The sequence below is a fragment of the Sceloporus occidentalis genome, unplaced genomic scaffold (genome assembly GCF_023333645.1).
Source record: "Sceloporus occidentalis isolate IW3139 unplaced genomic scaffold, rSceOcc1.0.p SCAF_23, whole genome shotgun sequence".
In the NCBI taxonomy this organism is placed as follows: domain Eukaryota; kingdom Metazoa; phylum Chordata; class Lepidosauria; order Squamata; family Phrynosomatidae; genus Sceloporus; species Sceloporus occidentalis.
In genome coordinates this window covers 4,375,721-4,397,877 of record NW_028317003.1, presented here as the reverse complement: position 1 = coordinate 4,397,877, position 22,157 = coordinate 4,375,721, and the positions used below count along the sequence as shown (strand labels likewise).

Sequence of the window (22,157 nt, the reverse complement as noted above, 5' to 3'; positions counted from 1 at the left end):
ATGCCAATTTTTGAGGAATCCGAAAAGCGATTAAATGGCCGAGTTCTCCCAGGATGCACAGAAACCTTGATCGCAAAGAGGTATTTTGTGCAACAAAGGCTTGGCAGGGGAAGCTTTGGAACAGTCTACCTGGTATTAGACAAGAAGGCAAAAGATGAAGAAAAGTTGTAAGTAAACATATTTTTGTTCCTCTTTTTACAGATCTTTAGATAAGTACCTATTTCAGGGTGTCAAAGTATAATTTCCAAAGAGATCCATTTATATCTCCCAAGATCAGCTATAAGCCCAATAAAATAATATTCAACCACAGTAAACTGGGAATGTTAATTTCTAATGCTTAAAAAGTATTTAGCAGATGTACCACCGCTTAGGATTCACACATAAAACCAATGGAGAGTATTACTTGGTCAACTTGATTCTCCTTCGCAAGGCAGGCTTGTAAGTGGTTGCATTATAATATTATGATCTATATATATATCACCTTAATATTCTGCAGACAAAGCTCTCAGAATATACCTTTATAAAATATTTCCTTTATTATGAATAATAGTGATGAAATGAATGAGTATCTGAATGAGGGAATGAATGAGTATCTGAATGAGGGATTTTTTGTGAATTAATATATGTGAATGAGTATCTATGGATGTGGGAATGAATGAGTATCCGCCAATGGGCGAATTAATGAGTATCTGTGAATGAGTACATTAATATTTGTGAATAAGTGACTTAATATGTGTGTGATAGCATGGATGTGTATGTGGGGGGGGGGGCATGGCACAGGGAGGGTGTTTGAGGCAAGTATGCCACAGGGAGTCTGTTTGAGGGCAAAGATGGCAAGTCCTATGCTTCCAGTCTGGGTGCTAGACAGGTCCTGTGGATGGTGTGGGGTGGCTGGGGCAATACACAAGGGTAAGAGGTCATTAGTTCACAAGGGGATGCTGGCTAGGGTCATCACATAAATCAATACTAAAAGGGGGGCTGGGTGGTGGGATAAATATACATTGTGGAGCTGACTGGGGCCAATACACAAGGGTGTGGGGGCAATGGGGCATTAATTCACAAGGGAGGCTGGCTGGGGGCATCACATCAATCAATAGTAAAGGGAGGGCTGTCTGTAGGATAAATATACAATGTGGGGCTAATTTTTAAATTGATCATTTTGGATGGCACCTGAATGATGTTATAAATATCCAAATGACCCTTGGCAGAAAAAAGGTTCCCCACCCCTGCAGTAGGCATAAGGTATTTATATGAAATTCAGCAATTTAGAAACTGAAATCCCTTTAACGTTATCTGAGTGAAACCATCTTTAATTAGCTCTTTGGAAATCACTAGTCCGATGATAAAGGATGCCATAAAGACCCTTCATAAGCTCAGATCCTAACTTCGACCAATTACATTACTATCTGTGCTACTTTAGAGCTTCTTAAATTATACATCTGGTATATTAACCAAAGTAATTGGACAATATGTGGGAATTAGTTAATCGCTAGCCTCATTAAATATCTACTGTATCTTTTGAGAAATAGAAATGTCCTTTATTTAAACCTCGTCAACCCACACTCCAGATCCCATCTTATTTTAAATGAATAAACCTCTTGAAGTTGAATCAAGAAGTAGATGAAACATCTTCGTTTAGGAAATGGGGGAGAAACTTGGGGAAATCCTTTCCTAATCAATTTTTGTGTTAGCATGATACCTCATAAAAAGTTTTACATCATTGGTGCAGGGTATCCTGTCATATACACAAGTTTCAATATACACTTACGAGTCTCTGCTGGCGATGCAACAAAGTCGAGGGTATATGGTAGGAATATATGGTGGGAATGTGAAAATCTGAACCATATAAAGCAGAATGTTAAAGACATTTTTAATCTAATTTTAAAGACAGACCTTACACTTTCCTCTCAAACATTTTTGTTCAATTTCAAATAATGGAAATTCATAAGACTTTCTTTAAAGTGCACATGTGGAAAAAATTTAATTGGCAGAATTTATTTGCCCCTTTTCATTAAACTGTGCCTTTGTGAAATGGCAGCAAAGTTCTGCATCTTGCAGCTCCTTTTGAAACAGTTTCAATTTAGCATAATGCATAGGAGACTGAGAACATGCAACACATTACGCCCTATAGTAAGTAACTGCTGTAGGGTGACTTAGTTAAAATGCACACATAACACATTTTCATCCAAAGGAACAGTTCCATAACTTAACACATGAGGTCAGCATCTTACCATGTTGCTTCCAGTTGTGGCTTCAACAAATCTTGCTTCTAACTTCTTATTTCTAATTAAACCAGACTATAGAATCTTTTTGTCGCTCTTAGATATTTGGTTTGAATATATTTTTACATTAGATTTAAGCAGAATGGTGCATGTTATGACACTAGGTCCTTTCCTAGCGCATTACGTTTTAAGTATTAAGATCCAATTCCACACTTGCTTTTTCCAGCGTTCATCCATGTCCCATATATAGAGCCACATGTATTGAGCTTATGGTGAGGAAAAAGTGACAAAACACCTCAGGTCTGCAGCAAGCAAAAATAAACACACATATAATAAAATGCCCAAAACTATGTATAGGAAGTTGGACACCGTTCCCAGTGAGTTTAAGGAAGAGGCATTTAAATAACTAATAGAAAGAGTTCAGTAGATCCTCTGGTGTCACATCTTCCTCATTAACAAAGATCCTTGAAAATTAATCTAGTTCCTCCACATATGGAGTTAGCAGCAGCACCACCACTCTTCAAGCAGAAATAATACTGCTGTAGATGATTGAGTCTTGCGAGTAAAAATAGTACTTCTGCCCAGTGATGTATTGAATTTGATGGCCGATAAGAACCAGCATTCAGCCCATCTAGTCTGCCTATTCTTCCTGATAAAAAAGGCAAAAGGGTCTTTGGTCTTGTGTTATATTCCGTATATGTTTATGCTTATCCTATGTATGTTTCAAATTCACATCTTAGCTGCCTGCATGTTTTTGAGATATTTAATCTCCTGTGTTAGTGTGAGAAGCCATTCATGTCACTGCATCTCAAATATCTTCACATGAGAAATGATCTGACAGTTCTGAGCTATTCTGAGCAGTCAGCTTTACTCTACCTCCCCACCAGTAATTATTCTAATTTTATCTTTTTTTTTTAAAGATGTACAGAGAAAATTTAGTGTTTGTGGCACTAATACCGAATACATAACCACAGAGTTCATCTGGGTCAAGTTTACAAGTGGTTCTTTCTTCATAAACTTCAATGATTTATTATTTCCAATATGCTTTCAGTTGGCACTTCTCTCAAGTCAAAGTGTTAAAAGCTCACCCAGTACAGTTACAGTTATGAGACTAAAATGTCTTGAAAAGATAATTCCAAACTCATCGGACCAGAGGGAACCATTTATTTGCAGCCACTTCATCCACTTTAACTGTACACTTTATGCTTGTTTTAATCTATGATGTAATTTCTCATCAGAAGGGATTGACTGCGTGAAGTCAATATTGACCATGTTTTTTTCCAGTATCTAAAACGAAATAAAGAAAATATCTTGTTGAGCCAAACGCTAGTGATTTTACGTGAATTTCATCTAATTGCTTTTACTGGGTTTGACATGCATTTGATAAAATAATATCACATTATGTGGAAACACGGGTCTGATTTTATAATTGATATAGATCAGAGTTGTAGAACAGACACTACCTGTGTTCAAAGGTTTTTTGAACTCTCTAATCACAAGCAATTCTGTAAGTCAGCCTGAGAGTTTTGGATCACAAAAAGTAGCAGAAAACAATTTGATTACGATAAAAGGCTAACGCCACTTTGACTAAATGTCAGGTTAGATGTGAGTCTCTTTGAATGTGACAAAATGTCTCTACATTTTTCCTTCCCATCGCTTATTGACTAGGTGACTGAATTACTGACATACAGCGTGTTTAATTGCAGTTGGTTTTACATTAAGTATTTATTAGAAATGATAATAAATGAAATGATTACGTTATTCTAACTAAATTGATTTCTGACTTATAGACAAATCAAACATGGCCGCCCGATGGCCTCCATACGCCCACAATCCTATCAAAGGATACAATGGTTGTCGTGGTTGCAATGACACGCATTGCATTCCATTAGAGAACACAGGGGGTTGTGGGTCAATGTATATTTTATACTTACATTTTCTGTGTGATTTCACTAGCATCTTTTTACGGGCAGTGAAACTGTTACTGACATGGAAAGAAATATATATTTATATAAAATATGAAAGCAGATACTTTTCTTGCACTCAAATATAAAAATAATATAGTCTTATAGTTTTCTTGATAAAAGAACGTTCTATTATATCCTCACACTGTCCGACAACAGATGAAGGCATGGTTTAGGACAGGGTGTGTAGGAGCACCCTATTGCTCCATCACATATTCTAAATGACTGCTATGCCAACATTAAGAACAGTCATGTCATTAATATGTCTGCATTTTAATTTTTCCATGTAAAGCACTCTGAAGAACCACTTGGGCTCGTCCCTGATGGCATGTTAGCCTGTTGAGGAAGCTATGTGGCATCAGGAAGAATCCATTGTATATGTTTGCAGATACCGCCAGTCAGGAAATGGCCAGTTCCTGTTGGCAAAGTTAACAAATGGAGTGACTTCCCTTAATTTTTTTTAATGCAGCAGTAATGCAAACATTTGCCGTAATAATACATAAAAGAAGGGTCACCCCTTTAAGTCAATTTAAAAAAAATATTTATTGGCCTCATGGCTTCCTTATCGTCACAAGTTTAAAAATAAGTTTAAGCACGCCTGAACAAGTATTGTAGGTGGCATCTCTTGATTGGGTCATGCCAGTGTGGAAGAGGTAAATGGCCATGTAACCGAACTAGGGATCCAATAGAATCGTGGTATTGGTAGCTCTTGTCAGTGTTAACTAGGGTGACCACATCAGCCATTTGTTCCAGGAGACATATCCATTTCACACATTGCTGGTCATCATGTGTAAAGTGCTGCCAGGATGTGAGATGAATAATTTTACTGAAAGGAAATCAGTTAGACATCGGACACGTGTTTGTCAACAACATGGGAAATATATGTATATGGAAAAAATGGCCAGTGTGGCCAACCCAGTGTTGACTAGGCAGCTAATTTTTAATAAAAGCCAGTTGACAAATTCAACTTCCTGTCACAGTGGGTCATTGGATTCTACAAGCCATCTGGAAATGCAGTTTTACAATATGCCATCATGACATACAGTATCACGATATCATAACAGTCGCATTACCAACTGCTTTGAAAACACCACTGGTATTGAACAACACTGACCGCATGAAGGAGTTACAGCGAGTATGTCAGTTTTCCCAAATCTTATATTTTACAGCTTGATACATTAAGGGTGTTTATAGATTAAAATAACTAAAATGTACAATTTAGCTTACCTTGGAGCTCTTCAGGTTCGACTCAAATGTCTCCAGATGAAGCTCTAGTTCCACTGGTCTCTGGATCACTTTCTTCTTTCATCAGGCAGTGAAGCGCTGTGCATCCACCTTTACTTTGCCCACTTTCCTCTGCTTCTCATGCAGTTTCTTCCCACTAAACGCTGTTGGGCCTAGCTTTACACCCTTACACCAAGCTGTTCCCCCAGAAGAAGTTTCTTTATTTTCAATCAGAAGCTTGCCTTATCTGTATTGGAGCATATCCTGTTCACTAGATCTCCATGATTATTTCTCCCTATTAATTTATTTCTATATTGTGTTCTTATATTCCTGAATGATTGGTACAGGTAGGAGAGGACAGAATGGACAGAACCTTGGGACAGGGAATAATTAGACATTTCCGTTATGTCACCTTCTGCCACCGCTCTCAGCTTCAGTGAGTTCAATTTTGAAATTCAATATTTCACTGAATTACGCTCACCAAAAAATTCCAAATTATTGGTAGTTTTAATAAATAATTTTAGTTATGCTAACATCAGTGACATTTCCACTTTAAGGAAGAAGATAATAGCTTTTCTCATAATAGGTTCCACCTGGATTATTTAATAGGAAGCAATGGAATATTCAGATCTGAATGCTGTTTTGATTCCTCCTGTTTCCCATTCAAAGGAAGATGAGATGCAATCATTTATTGATGGTACATTTTAAAGGCATTTGAACAGAAAGGTAAATTGTGGCAAAGATCCTAATATTTTGTTAACACAATTGGACAGGCAACAGAAGTACACAGCGGGGATTTCTGCTTGATAAATATTCAAATAGTATTAATGTGTCTCTCAGTGGAAGCCACATGTGGAGCAGCATTAAAACTCTTGCACTTTTGCCGCATGTGGTAATTGTGGGGTGTCAGCTTTGCTGCTGTCCCCGACGTAGACTTGTGCTATGAATCCTTGGAAACTGTGCTCTAATGTGAATTATTTATCATATCATTTTCAATTATTTATCTTTCCTTATTGCAACTGAAAACAAGTCTAAAAGGCGCTGATTTAGATTTTTATGAATATCCAGCATATTATCAGCCAACTGCCGGGGCGTTAAGGTCCTTGCATTTTGCTTGCAGCCTTTGCTTCTGAAGGTCTTCCAGAATAGAACATTTCTTTGAAATGGAATTAATTTCTATAATAACACATAATTCATTGCTGATGGTGCTGCTGGGGGTTGTCTTGATGAGAATTGGTTTAAACAATGGCAACATGTTTAGGAGCAAAATTAGCAATATAGGTTTATGAAGAGTAACATTATTATGGAGGTCAGATCAGAACACTCTCAGAATCTCTATTGCCATCTTGTGAAAATATATTTTATGCTCACTTAAAAGAATTATTGGAACAGTCATGTCAGATGTAAGCTGCTATTTCTATTTCAAGAAAGTGTAAATTCCATACTTCAAGGTACAGTTTGCTGCCACTGGCAACCTTACTAAAGAAGGATGCATAGCAGTAAGCTGTGCACTTGATCTGACTGGTGGTAAGAATCACATTAGAGTGCATATGAAGACTGGAGTGTCCCTTTAATGGGTTAGTGAAGATTGATGGTGACCGCTAGGAAATGGAGATTTGAGCTGGGAAATATACCAACAAGGGGTCATGAAGGAGAGACTAAACCAACCTGTGAGGTCCAAGCTTGTTCATATTATTTTTTCATACAACTTGTAACTGTTCCATTTAACTTTGAGTTCTATAGATTAGGGCCATACCTGGGAACTCTCCGGGTTTGGAGACTAAGTGAGAAATGCTGCTTTTCCGGGTTCTCTGGGTCAACACCTGAATCCTCCGGGTCCTGGCATGCCCCACTGATGTTAGTGGGCAGTCTTGGCCGTGTCCTGCAAGGGTAGACTCGGTAGAGTACCTAAAGGGGGGGCGCTCCGCCCCGGGTGCCACTCATCAGGGTGGTTGCCACGACGACCACCTAATACCGCAGCTTACAGCCGTGGCGCCCGTACACTGAGCGAGAAAACTCTTTTTCTTGCCCAGGTTCCTGCTTTCCTCTCGGTGGGGAAAGAATTTCCTCACACAGTGATGCTCGGCCAGCCCCCGGACCAGTGAAATCTGCAAGAGAGGTAAGTGGGTGCAGGAGAGTGAACCGGTGAATGAATTAATAAATGAACAGCAGGCTTTTTAGGGGGTTAGAGGTGGCACGGGCAGGCTGCTTCAGGGGAAGCGGTCTCAGGGGCAGCAGTGGCATGGGAAGCCTTTTTAGGGGCAGAGCCCTACCACAGCCCGCCTGGTTTTGCTCCACTACCATCAATGTCTGTCTCAGTATATAGTGATGGGAGTTATGCTGTTCAGTAAATGTTATTTAATTAATGTTATTTATTTGTAAGTTAATAATTTTTTTTTCAGATTTATAGTTCTTTCCAGTTGACACACAGTTTACAAATTTGTGAAATAAATATTCATCCCAGTAGCCACAAGTTCCTGGGTATGGTCATGGCACATTTTCCCCTCATAGGGTTAGGCCCATTTTTGCTCGATAGCAAAATGCTCAATAGCTTGATTTTGATTAGGAAAAACACACTTTTGTGTGTGTCCTGCTCACTTCAAATACTTGGAAAAAAAACCTTAGTTAAATGTGTCAGGTAAGCCAGAAAGTGAAGCGACCTATTTTCGAGAGACAAAGGGGTTTATTCACTAAAGGGAGAGTCGACAGGAGACTTTGCAGTAGACTTCACTATTACGGCATGAAGGATCAACCCCAGTGAGTTTTTGTTGTTGGAAGAAGTTGGCTGGCCCTGTATAATAATCGCTCACTGAACTATGCATTCTACAGGAATAGCTCAGTTCTACAGATACCCCTGACAACTCTCCTTTTAGTGCATAACCCCACAGTTTCATACACTGTTCTGTAGACCGGCTAAGGCAGATGTAGCTAAACAGTTCAGTTCTAATAGATTCTTTACATAAACATATTGAAAAGATTATGTATTAAATATATCTATTAATATCTATTAGAATAAAATGAAATTTTTTTAAGTTTATTCATCACCTATCAATAGCAATACTTTGGTAAAACTAGGCTTGATGAACTTAGTCTTCTTCAACCTTATTCACTATTAACATTGAATAGCTGTTAGGGGACAGCATATATGATCATAATAATGCTTCAATGTAATTTCAAAAGACAGTATTCCTGTTCTCCACATATTGACTACTAGATGGCGATATTGTGCCATGTACCATGTAATTTCGCCCATCATTTTGTAGTATAGTCTATGAAATCAAGTAAAGATAAGTGTCTTAATTACCAGTTTATCTATCACACATTAAATCTTCACAGCTCCTTTTATTATATAGTCTGCATTTATGTACATTTACAGACCATGATTGCATTTTTGGCACTTTTGAAAAATAATACCTAATCATTAAAGGCAGTTTTACTTACATTATATGAAAGTCTTCGGAGATAAAATGATGCATTCATTAAATCCATTTCACTAAATTTCATCAGCGTTAAGGAAGTGATCAGACTTTTTAAAATTATTTCATATTTGCGAATTCTGTCAAATTGATTGATTTAATAATTTCCATGAGCCATTTCCATAAGAATATTTGTTTGTTATCAGAATGTTATTTGGTAATTAAGCATTAGATTGATACATGGTGTCTATCAGCATATAATGTATTTGTTGGATTCAAACGAGCGTAACAGGAGTAAGAGTTAAGCATATGGTAGGTATAATTCAATAGCTATTATGATAGACTGGCACCCTGTGTGACAATATATAATACATAATTTTTACCTACTTTACGATGTGCGTATTATATGCATTCACATAAAAATCATAACTTACACTTCAGTTTTATTACAAATCAGACTATAATCAAGATTGCAATGTATGCATATATTTCAGACAAGTTAAACTCATTGGCTTTTTAAACTAATAAAAATGCTCATTTTTTATTAGATTTGGTAAATAGCACTTTATGGATCAGGGACCCATAGAGTTATGATACCCAAGTTGGAAAGAAAGTTGAAAGATGTAATATATGTATATACAAAAATGCTCTAATAATTTGTTTTACATTTCCTTGCTGTTGTGCATATGGTGTCATTTGAGTTCCCATGACTGGCCACAAATGAAATGGTAAAGATAACTATAATCCTATAGGAACCTACAAATGTTCCCCAGATCCTGACTGTTTTCAAAGCAGCACAGGATAGAAGTGGCTTTGGTTCAATAGTAGCTCTGCCCATAGCCATATGATTTGTCACACTCCATTTAATTTGACTGTGTTCTGCTCACCTCCTGCTGCGATATTAAATCATTACCCCTCTGTAAGTGGTGAATCTAGCAGAAGTGAACTTAGTTCTGGACCATGAATGGCCAAATGTATACAATAATGTGTCACTGTAAGGATGTTGTGGATTAGACTCCATTTTCTAATATTTACATTAATTTAAAATGATCAAATTGTTATACTTTTGCTAGGAGGGTGAAAAGAGGGTTGAGAAATAAAATTGCAAAGAAAACTGTAGATTTGATGTTACAAAATCTGACTATAAGAAATTCTTTGAATATTTAATCTGTAATGTTCTGACATTACAGCTGTTCTACAATTGGTATTGGACTCAGGAGGAAAGGTGTCACTTATATATGTTTCAAGTACAAGTTCCCTGGAAGTTAGAAATATATGAATTGCTATGAAAAGATTTTTTAATAACTCAACATATAGATATAGTTTTATTTATTTTTGTTTGCTTGATTAATATGCAAATCCATGCATTGAACATGCAAACCCAGTATGGCAGGCATAGATCAAATGAGAAGACATTGAAACTGAGATCAACTGAGTAACACATGCAAACCCCACACTGCCGTTATAGATCAAATGAGACACATACAGATTAACAGAATTACAGATTACATAAATGTATGGCAATGGAATGGCCGTGTGTATGTATATGCAAGTACCGTATTTGCTCGATTATAAGACGACCCTGATTATAAGACGACCCCCCAAAATCTGAATATTAACTTAGGAAAAAAGAAAAAGCCTGAATATAAGACGACCCTAAAGGAAAAAAGTTTTACCAGTAAATGTTAATTCATGTAAACTATTTTTTTTAATAAAAGCTATGATTGAGAAAAATATTTTTTTTGTTTTTATTTCTTGTATTTTCCAGCCTGTCCCCCAGTTACGCACATCTGCCCCCAGGCTTGCCACACCAATATGGCACTGTGGCCCATGATATGCCTTTTAACCCTCTATATGCCACTGTGCCCCATGGTATGCCTTTTGACCCCCTATATGCCACTCTGCCTCCAGAAATGCCTTATACCCCTATATCCCATTCTGGCATTTAGGGGGTTAAAATGCATATTATGGGGCAGAGTGGCATATAGGGAGGTATAAGGCATTTCAGGAGGCAGAGTGGCATTAAGGGAGTTAAAAGGCATTGTATAGAGCACTCTGCCTCCAGAAATGCCTTATACCCCTATATGCCACTCTGGCATTTAGGGGGTTAAAAGGCATATTATGGGGCAGAGTGGCATATAGGGAGGTATAAGGCATTTCAGGAGGCAGAGTGCTCTATTAAATGCCCCCTTAACGCCACTCCAGAAATGCCCTATGCCCCCATTTAACTAACACACACACACACACTCTCTCCCCCCCCTCCCCTCCCCTCTCCTCTCTCCTCTCTCCTCTCTCCCCTCTCTCCCCTCTCAGCCCTCTCTTACCGGTGCTTCCAGCCGGGGCAGCGGGTTGACGTCGCCTTCTGCTGCAGCCGGAAGGAGGTGGAGTTGGCAGCGGGGGTTTGTATGCGTCCGTCGCGTATACTTTCCCCGGCTGTCAGAGATCAGAGATCTCTGACAGTCGGGGAAGGTCTACGCGACGGACGCAGACAACCCCCGCTGCTAGCCACACCTCCTTCCGGCTGCAGCGGACGTTGTCTACGCGGATCGCGTAGACGTCAACCCGCTGCCCCGGCAATACAGCAGGAAGCACCGGTAAGTGTGTATGATGGGGGGGGGGGTGAGACAGGAGGATCCAGGTCCCCTGCAGCGGTGCGGGGGATCTGGATCTTAGTCTCCTAATCAGACTCTATTTGAGGTCTGATTAGAAGACGACCCCGATTAGAAGACGAGGGGTATTTTTCAGAGTATTTGCTCTGAAAAAAACCTCGTCTTATAATCGAGCAAATACGGTATATGGTGTTGGAGTAGCTGTGTGTGTGTGTATGTACAAGGTGTTCGATTATGTGCGTGTATGTATGTAGGTATGTGTACGTGTAGTGCTGCCCCTGACCATCATCACACATTATAATTAAGTGATATAAATCATATCCTCCAACCACCATATTCATATTTCCCACCACCACCATCATCATCATATTCCTCCTCACCATGATTTCAATCCCCTATCATTATCACCCACCATGCCCCTCCATCTCTATACCCAGCATTATTTCCTCTGAATCTGTTAGTCTGCCTGCAGATATGCAGTGTGGTCTAGGTCTGCGCATCTGCCTGCTTAGCCCACGCTGTATCCGTGGTGTGGATCTAACTGGCAGATTCACAGTGGATGCAAGATCAATTGGCACAGATCTCTTTTGCGGCTGCAGCCGCGGTGCAAATGGCCGGTCTTGATGCGTCCTTACAAACACCTGGCCATATACACACATTTACACTGCGCTTACACACACCTGCCCATATATACACACATATACTTCCCTTACACATGTCTGTCCATATACACACATATACACTGCCCTTACACATGCTTGCCCACACACATATACACTAGACTTGGGCACCAGGGGGCTCTTCATGTTCGTCTTCGTGCTCGTCTTCGGGGGGAAAAAAATCTTCGTATTCCGCGAATATTCGCCTGTTTCTGTCTTCTCTTCGGGCGAATATTCGTGGACATTCTTCGTGTTCGGTTTTTCTTTGTTTTCCCGGTTAAGGGGTTAATACGGGGTTAACGCAGCTCTGGCGCCAGGAGTTTAAATGTACGTATGAGCAACTCTATTTGTCGTCAGCAGGGGGTTCATCTGCCATTGGTTGATGTTCCAATAAAGTCGCTCGTACGGACATTTAACTAATTGAACAGGGAGGGAGACCAGTGGGATGTGCCGGGTAAGTTGCAGCATTGGGGTTTTAAAAGTCTGCACGAGCGACTCTGTTGGTCGCTCGTACAGACTTTTAAAACCCCAATGCTGCAACTTACCCTGCAGATCCCACTGGCCTCCCTGTTCTATCAGTTAAATGTCTGTACGAGAGACCAATAAAGTCGCTTGTACGGACATTTAACTGATAGAACAGGGAGACCAGTGGGATCTGCCGGGTAAGTTGCAGCATTGGGGTTAACTTTTATTAGGGGTTAACTTTTTTTTTAAAGGGTTAAGGGGCCGTGCGAGTGAGCCTATTGGTCGCTTGCACGGCCCTTTAACCTACGGATTTCTGCTCCCGTTATCTAACGCAGCATCGAAGGGGTTAACGGGAGCGGAAATCCATAGGCTCGCTGTCAGGGGTTACAACTTACAAAGGCCGTGCGAGTGAGCCTATTGGTCACCTGCAGGGTCTTCCTCTGGCATCAACCAATTGGTTGATGCCAGAGGAGGTCCCTGTAGGCGACCAATAGGCTCATTCGCACTGCCCTGTAACCCGTGACGGCGAACCTGCGGATTTCCGCTTCCGTGAACTGCCCCGATGCCGCGAAGACAAGGTAAGTTAGAAATGTGGGGGAGAATGGTAGACGAAGACGATCACGAAGATCTTCGTGGTGTGTCTTCGTCTTCGCCTACGTTTTACCGCCGCTGTCTTCTCTTCGGCGTGTCTTCAGAACGAACACGAAAACGCACTCTTCATGTTCGTTTTTATGTTCGCCCGAAGACGAATGCACAGGTCTAATATACACTGCCTGAATACACGTCTGCCAATACATACATATATACACACACTGACACTTGCCCATACACACACAAACATAGCATCCCATACTTGCCTTTACAGCAGCCATTTCTACCAATCATCTAACCTCTTTCTCACTATCCACTATCCCATAGTGTTGTATTGTCAGTGTTTGTGTGTTAATGTCTGGGTGTTGGTGTGTGAGTGTCTGGGGATATGAGGTGGTGTGCATGTGTGGAGGTGTGAGTGTCTGTGTGTGTGGAGGGTGTCAGCGTCTAGTTGTGTGTGTGTCTGGGGGTGTGAATGTCAGCATCTGGTTGTATGTAAGTGTGAGTGTCTAGGTGCGACCAGATTATTATTTACAACTAGTACTACTTCTGTTACACGCTATGTATTCAATTATGCCTTTAGATAAAGGACTAGAGACACTGGCGTAACTATTTTGAACTGGCACAGGGAGACAGGAGCGTATCTGGGTCACGTGACATCACGTGACGCCGCGGTGAAAGCGGGGCTGTTTGCACAGTATGTAAGCAGCCTGAGATAAAGCTGCAAGAGCGGTAAGAGATATTGTAGGAGGGCGGGAGGTGTGACATATACATGTTTGCATATACCATATTTTCTCGAATATAAGACAAGGTTTTTTTCAGAATAAATGCTCTGACAAATAGAGGTCTGACAATAAGACTAAGATCCAGATCCCCTGCATGGGGACCCAGATCTTATTCTCTGGCAGCTGGTGGACGTCTGCATAATGCACGCAGACAACCTCTGCTGGTAGCAGGCACTCCTGCCGGGGTCTCTATGAAGGAGCGCCTGTGTGACATGACCTTCCCGTGCTCAGTCATAGAAGCCCCAGCAAATGTGCCGGGTAGCAGCAGAGGTTGTCTATGCACATCGCACAGATGTTTACTGGCTGCCCCCACTAGACACCAGGGAGTCTGAAGCATGGGGCACAAGTCTGGGGATGCATTGGAAAGTCTAGGGGGGCAGAGTGGCATATAGAGGAGTATAAAACAAGAAATGCATTTTTCCCAATCATATAAAAAAATAAATCTTCACATGTGAATTAATATTTACTAGTAAAACTTTTTTCCTATAGGGTAGTCTTTTATTCAGGCTTTTTCTTTTTTTTCTAAATTAATATTCACATTTTGGGGGGTTGTCTTATAATCAGAGTCATCTTATAATCAAGCAAATACGGTATGTATGTATGGATGTGAGCATGGATGTGTACTTGTGTGTGTGTTTGCGCATGGAGGTGTACTTGTGTGTGTGTTTGAGCATGGGTGTGTACTTGTGTGCGCATTTGAGCATGGATGTGTACTTGTGTGTGTGTTTGAGCATGTATGTGTACTTGTGTGTGTGTTTGAGCATGGATGTGTAATTGTGTGTGTGTGAGCATGGATGTGTAAGTGGGGTGAGATGGAATGTGTCTTGATTTGTGTGTTTACGTATGTTGTATGTTGGAAGGGGGGCAAGGGGCAATGTTGGGACAATGATGGCACAGACTAGCTGTTGAAGTTGTGTGTGAGTGCCTGTGTGTCAGTATAAGTATCTGTGTGTTAGAGTGAGTGTTTCTCTTCTCTCATTTTCCTCTTTTTTTCTTGTCTCTCTTCTGTTTCCTCTAATTCCTTTCTCTTTCTCTTATCTCCCTATTTTCGCTTTTCCTTCTCTTCTTTCTCTCTTCTGTCCTTTCCCTTTCATCTCCTCTTCTTTCTCTTTTTATCTCTTCTTTTCTTTTGTTTCCCTCTCTCCTCTCACACATCGTTAATCTTTTCTTTCCTCTTTCTCTCTAAATTATTTAACCATGCCCCTGGTCACACACTAGTCACACCCTTGACCACTGGATACAACCGTTCAATGATTGTAAAAGAAATAGCGTGGTTAAAGGCAGCAACCCCATAGCCCATACATATACGCTAACTATCCTTTACCCATGCACTTCTGCTTCCTGCCTTGCCATCAACTAAATGCCCATCCACAACCATTAAATTTTCACCCTCCAGAGCCCCCGAGTCAACCCTGCACAGCCCCAGGTCACTTCTCCGCAACCTCTTATTCCTACATTGGAGCAATCACGCATTCACACTAACACACAGTCACTCACACACACTAACACACAGTCACTCACAGACACATCCAGAAACTCACATTAACACATCCATACACTCACACTAATACACTCAGGTACTAATACACACACCCAGACACTTGCACTAACACACATGCACAGATACTCGAACTAAAACACACACAGAGACACACACTGTAAGAAATCCATGTTTTCTTTGTTCTCTATGCAAATTCACCTTAGCTAGAAATATGTGTTTCTGATGATGTGACATAGCTGTTAGAGGGTCTCTTCTGGAATTCCATATGTATGTTACATGAATAGTCCAATAAGACTAGGACTATTCAAATTTTGCCAATATATGGTAAAAACTACAAAGTATACCAACTGATATTAAAAAGGGGTTTAAAATCCCATGTTTAAATGGGTAAAGTCTCTTTCTCCTCCATCTTTTCAAGAACACAGAGCTACCAGAACCTAAGCTCTGTCATTTTGTTAGTAGACTTGTGCATTCAGATTTGTTCGAATTTTAAATAAATTTGCCCCAACGAAACAAACGGAAATGAAGCAGATTTTGTTTGCATTTCGTTGAGTTTTTTCAGTCTCACGCACGCTCCCTCTCTCTTACACTCTAAGTATACTTCTCAGTATTAAAGAAGATAATGAAAAAATAAGAAGCTATGAATCCAAACTGATTCTCAAAACCTGCTTAACATTGGGTTGTGTTCTTTCAATTTAGTAGTGTGTTCATAGCTTTTTTATTTATTCACTGTGTTTTTTCTTTTAATGTGGCTAAGCATCACACAACAAGTCCCAGCTGACCGCTAGACTTCTTGACTGAAGAATAAACCAAAGTCAGCCAGTCTCAAACATATTCTTAGGTTGTGATAGCAAGTTAATGTGACAGCTAGGGCATTGTCTAATACATGCAAGACAGTATCAGAATGCTCCATAGGATTGTATTCACGGGAACAGAAAAGAAAAAAATACACATCCGCTTCATCTGAAAAATTTGTTTTACCCAGTGGTGAGAGTTTTTCGGTCTATGACATATTTCTGTGATGATGGAATAGAGTTTTGTAGTATTTTGACAAGTGTGAAAAGGCCGAGGTCATGGTTCACCATTCAGGGTCTTCAAAGCTATGAATGTATCTGACAGCTAGAGAATGAAGCCATGCTTCATTGAGTTATATACAAAGTATAGCGACCCCTTTATGTTGATGTGTTAGGAATCTAACAAAAGCCATATTATTTTATTAATTATTTCATAAGTTAAATCTCCTGATATATTTTTATATTTATAAATTTAGTGTAATTACTTGCACTAGTTTACATATAGCAGTTTTTTTAAACATACTTTATTTATACGCAAAGCCTTGTATAGAGTAAAGCTAAATTATTCAAAGAAAATCCAATATCTTTTAGAGTATTGTTTCATTTTACAAAGGAGTAAATGGAATAGGGTTAGAAATCCATGGTATCTATACTATAAAGATCAGGGGCAGGCTGACGCAGAGGGGCTTTTTTTTATTTTCAGTTTCTTTTTGTTTCGTTTTTTTAAAAATGAGGGTGATTGGGAATTGGGAGGTTGTTTAGAGGGTGGTTAGTTGTTAGGGGGAAATAAATAATAAAACACCATATGCTATATTTCACCTCTTAGATAATCTGAAATTTATCTGATCACTGTATGGTGGTCATTAGTGTTTCTTCACTGTTTTTTTCCTGAAGCAAAATGTGTTTGCAGTTGCCTTGTTTCTTTAATGTTTTCTTATCTCCTAGTTTTAGCTTCGTATGGAGAATTGGTGGTGGGTTACAGGGGGGAGGGGTAGTTAAATCAAAAGCTCACAAAAAACACACATTAACACCAACTTTTGCTGCAGAATGAATGTGCCTAAAGAGACTTAATACCCCAGATGAAATATCCTGGATTGTCTGCTATTCAGAAATATATAATTTTGCTTCAAGCTCTGTGACTCTTGTTACAGATGCAGCCTTGGCAGACCATGTTTGTTACAAATACTGGTGCATACCCTTCCTTTATTGATCCCATAACTATTCTATGTATGAGATCTATCTATGAGATAGGAACAGAATAAATCTATTTTATTTGTATTGATTGATATTGGATTGGTATTTTCCACCTACACACGCTGTATACAATTTATTATTTTTACATTTTTCTTCTCCTTTTTACAATATATTTCATATTAAGGATGGGTGAAATATGATACCTGAGGAAAGCTCTTATCCTAAAAAACAGTATGTAATTTGTATGGAAACATTAAATAATAAAGAGGAGATTCATCATTGAAATAGAAAATGGTCAAATCATTTTAGAACTCCTTGGTTGGTAAAGGATTTTAAAAAGTTTATCATACTAGTACATGCTTTAAGTAATTGTCTATCATTGCTTACCTTAAGATCCAAAAACCCTAAGAAAAACTGATTTATCTTCTACATATTTGTATATTTAATCCATATTTTCATTATTTATTTAAAAAAAATTATATACCACATTCCATAATAAGAAGCTGAACAGAACACATTTTATAAAAATGTCCTTTTCAAGCTCAAAGGCTCTTCAACTTGCCAAAAGCTCTCCAGTTCAACAATTCTCTTATCCTCAGGAGACAATAGTCTATTAAAAGAAGTGGTCTGAAACTAATAGTTCTAAGTTACTTACATAAAATATAGTACTCATGACATCCGAAGTAGCCTTCACCTTCACCCTAGGGACATCACATGGGTAGCTCTGTAATATGTCACATTTAATTGAAATAACATAGAATCAGGTAGTCATTTATCTTGGTATCAGTCATTTTCAAGTGTCTCATGAGCTTCATAATTACCCCACCTGCTTCGAGACTGACATAATGTTAAATTATGACTTGTCAATAGCATTTTATGAAAGATTTAGGAAATAGGACTGTGAGTTATTAGTGTTCAAAGAAGGGCAAATTGCAATCAATAAAGTTAATAAATATACTATAATAATTGACGAGGAGCAAACAGCCAAAGATGAGTATTTAATGTTTAGTTCCTACGCATGGTGAAATAGTTGATTTATATTTTTTTTGTGTTTCTTGCATCATATTGGTATTTACACACACTGCAACACATAAACAAACATGGTAAGCTTGAAAGCAAGATCCTCTCTACCTGATGAAAGGGTTTGTCTTTGTAATTTTCTCTTGTACAACACCCTTGTCTTTCAGCAGGTATAAACTAAACATGGCTGTTTATATATTGAGTCATCAGTGAACTGCATGAAAACTGAATGAAAACTTTCTCCATAAGTTTCCAACCCGTTTGGTTCTATGGTTTCTATTGCAATTGGCCACCAGAAAATGCGACAGTTTAAATGAACTCGTCTTGTCTTCTGTATTCTTCTTGGGCATTTGGTGTCAAGCAGTATCCAGTCCATGGTTTTCTTGGTCCACCTATTGTCAGATGTTTGTTTGTATGTGAACTGCCTATCCATCTACTGTCAGATCTGTTAGTATGTGAACTGCCCAGTCGATATCCATCTACTGTCAGATCTTTGTTAGTTTGTGAACTGCGTATTTCCACTTTTGCCCTTGGTTCTTTCCCTGATGTTACATACATTGAATCCAGGTGCACATTTTTCTTTTTGTTCTCTTTTTGTTGTTTTGTTATATACTGTATATACACAGAAGGAAGGAGTGCCAGCTGAAACCAAGATATCTAAAATACTTCATCAACCATGTTTGGGTTGTCACATGCATCCTTCCTGATAACCTTTTGTATTTGATGAGGCGTCGTTTGTTGAACCAGCTGGGGTTTAGTCCATATAACACACACTGTATATATTTTTATTTTGTTTGTTCAAATATTCCAACTGGTGTCATTGCCACACTATGCACTTTTGTCATGAAATAGTCATAATTTAATCATATTGCAGGGATCTCTGACAGCCTCTCACTTACACAATAATTCAAAGCACAGTATGAAGCTGTTTTATTGTGAGAAAAGCAGGCATTACTAAGGTGGTTGTAGAAATCATAGTCTCTTAACGAGACAAGTCCCTGTCATATCACCGGCTTCATCTAAATCAGTAAGTGCAGATACGACACGCTAGCCTGCCACATCTACTTACTCTGAGGGCCCCAAGCCTGGAAAAGGACACGCATTAAGAGATATTTAACAAACTGCTTACAGGACCTGACAGCTCTGTGACATGATCCGTGTGAAACCAGGAACAATAAAACCTATGGCGTTTGTGAAGATGGGGAAATTGCTGTAGGTATTACTAAGACGATTCACGCTGTTATTTCATCAAGCGGGTTTCTGGTTCTTATGCTCAGTAATTTATGGGTGATTTCTTTTTTTATTTAGTTAATTTTTTTATAATTTTGTTTCGTGTAAGTGGCCAAATTGCACATACAACTAAGAATATATTTTACACAATAGACAAGCATATCAAATACATATACATGACAGACAAGGTCATCTCTGGATCCAGTAAGGGGAAGGAGGGAGGGAAGGCGGCTAGATGGCAGGAGGGAGGGGGTATAAGGAAGGCTTATAGAGAAGAGAACAAAACAACTCTCAAGATTTCATATACATTACATGTACTTCTTAGCAGTGTGTGCTATAGATTTATCTGGTTCTGAATATTCCATATACACACCAGCAGAAGAACCATATGGTCTGGTATAATTGACAACATATAGAGTAATTTGCCTTAGGGTTAACATATTTATACAATGACGAATTTCAAAGAGGGGTAACCGGTGAGCAATACTAACCCTGGAACTAGCCCTGCTATTGCACATTGATTTGCTCATTGACCACAGTATGTAAATAATTAACCAAAAGCTTTTTAACCAAAATAAACTATGAAGTGGAGTATAGAATAAAAGAGGGGGATACTATAGGGTTGTGGAAATCTGCACAAAGACAATATTTATAAGAGATGATTACACCAATCTATGTACTATGTGACAGGATACCAAATAGTCTATGCAAAAGAAACGAGTATAACATGCAAAAGCAGCCAAAGAACCAATTAAAATGGCCTGTTGTGTGGTTTGGCCCTCTACGAAGTGGTGGTTGTTCCACTCCAAGAGGGTATGGGGACTTGGGGAGTGGTGCTGCTAATTCCATCCTAGCGTATATATAGCTTACCATGTCTATGTACCATGAGAGGTTTTCCATTTCCCCAATACCTTGGATTCTGCAAATTAAAGTCACCTCTGCAAGTGATTTCCTCTATGTCAGCACCTGATAAGGCAAATCAGTTTTGCTTGCCAATGTCAGGCGGCTTTCATCTAAATGCATAATGTCTATTATGGGAACACCATGCTTTAGTAAAAGGAAGGGTAGGGGATTTTCTTAAGTAAAGAATATATTAAAAAAAAAATGTGGCTATCTTACTGGCTTTCCTAAATTGTAGAGGTACCTGTAGTTGATGCTGTATTGTCTGTAGCTACAGTAACAACCTGTGTAAGAAGAGGGAATTATCAAGCTTGGCAAACTGTGGAAGTAAATAGTTAAATTAAACAGAGGTAATAGCATACCAATTTGTATTCATTATGAAAAATGCTTACTCCAGAGTTGTATTGATTCATCTTAGGTCTGCGCTGTTAAATGTGCGGGTTACTTGCTGAAGGTGCATTTGTCGTAGTATAGGTTAGGTGACACAGATAAAAGAGGGCATAAGGTTGTCATTAACAATAGATAGCAAGCAAAGCTACTTACAATTGGGATCAAGAAGGTAATTCCAATAGTCTCATGGGCTTTTTGTGCATATTGTCATCTGCCTAGTATCAATAATCATCAAAACCATGTTGTTAATGTTCATTGTAAAGCATTAATAAGGGTTTTTTTGCTGATATTTCTCAAGTTCTGGCTATATGCATTACAAGCGATTTTGTGTAGCTAGGGGATCTTAATATGGAAAGCTAGGTGGGGATATATAACGACTTAACGAAGTTCAGGAGGGAAGTCTATTTCAGAGGAGGAGACATGTTATAACAAAAGGTCATAATCTAAAACTAGAGGGTCCGAGGTTTAGAAAGGAAGTTTTATTTTACTGAGAGGATGGTTGGTAAATGGAGCAAACTCACATCATAAGTGGTAGAGACTAAACAGTAAGGGAATGTAAAAATAGCTTGAGAGAGGCATAAAGCCATCCTAAATCTTAGACAAGACCAAGGACTGATTAAGACTTGAGTCTTTACACAAAGAAAAATGGAAAGACAAGATGGGCCAAACACTTCTTATGTGCATCAAATTGAATGTTTCTATGGCTCTAGTCATGAGTAAGGATTAACACAGTATCATTACAAAGTGGCAAACACACTACATAATTAAAGCCTCCATGGTCAAATGGCAAGCTTTATGACTACAGTGCCATGCATTGATATGCGCAAAACTCTTAATTCTTGAATTTCGGTGTTTCAATCAGACCCGTTGCCACAGGTGTATAAAATCAAGTGCTGTCTGCATTTACAAACATATGTGAAGAAAATGGGTCATTCTGAAGAACTCAGTGAATTCATACGTGGTACTGTGATAGGATGCCACCTTTGCAAAGCAGTTCGTGAAATGTCCTCCTTGCTAGATAATTCAAGGTCAACTGTAAGGGAAATTGTTTAGAAACAGCAGCTCAGCCAAGAAGCGGAAGACCATGTAAAGAAACAGAGCGGGTCACCGAGACACAAAGTGTGTAAATGTCACCAACGTTCTGCCGATTCCATAGCTGAAAAGTACCAAACTTCTACTGGAAAAACTTCCAC

At 39.1% G+C, this 22,157-nt stretch overlaps 1 protein-coding gene across 1 annotated transcript in view; it reads left to right on the top strand.

The window, feature by feature from the left end:
* Positions 1 to 22,157, top strand: part of LOC149300712 (serine/threonine-protein kinase Nek11-like) — a 106,530-nt gene continuing 84,373 nt past the window's right edge. Inside the window, exon 1 of the mRNA XM_089484765.1 lies at positions 1 to 167. Within this exon, the coding sequence (XP_089340891.1) occupies positions 1 to 167 (167 nt within the window). The remainder of the gene's footprint in view (positions 168 to 22,157) is intronic.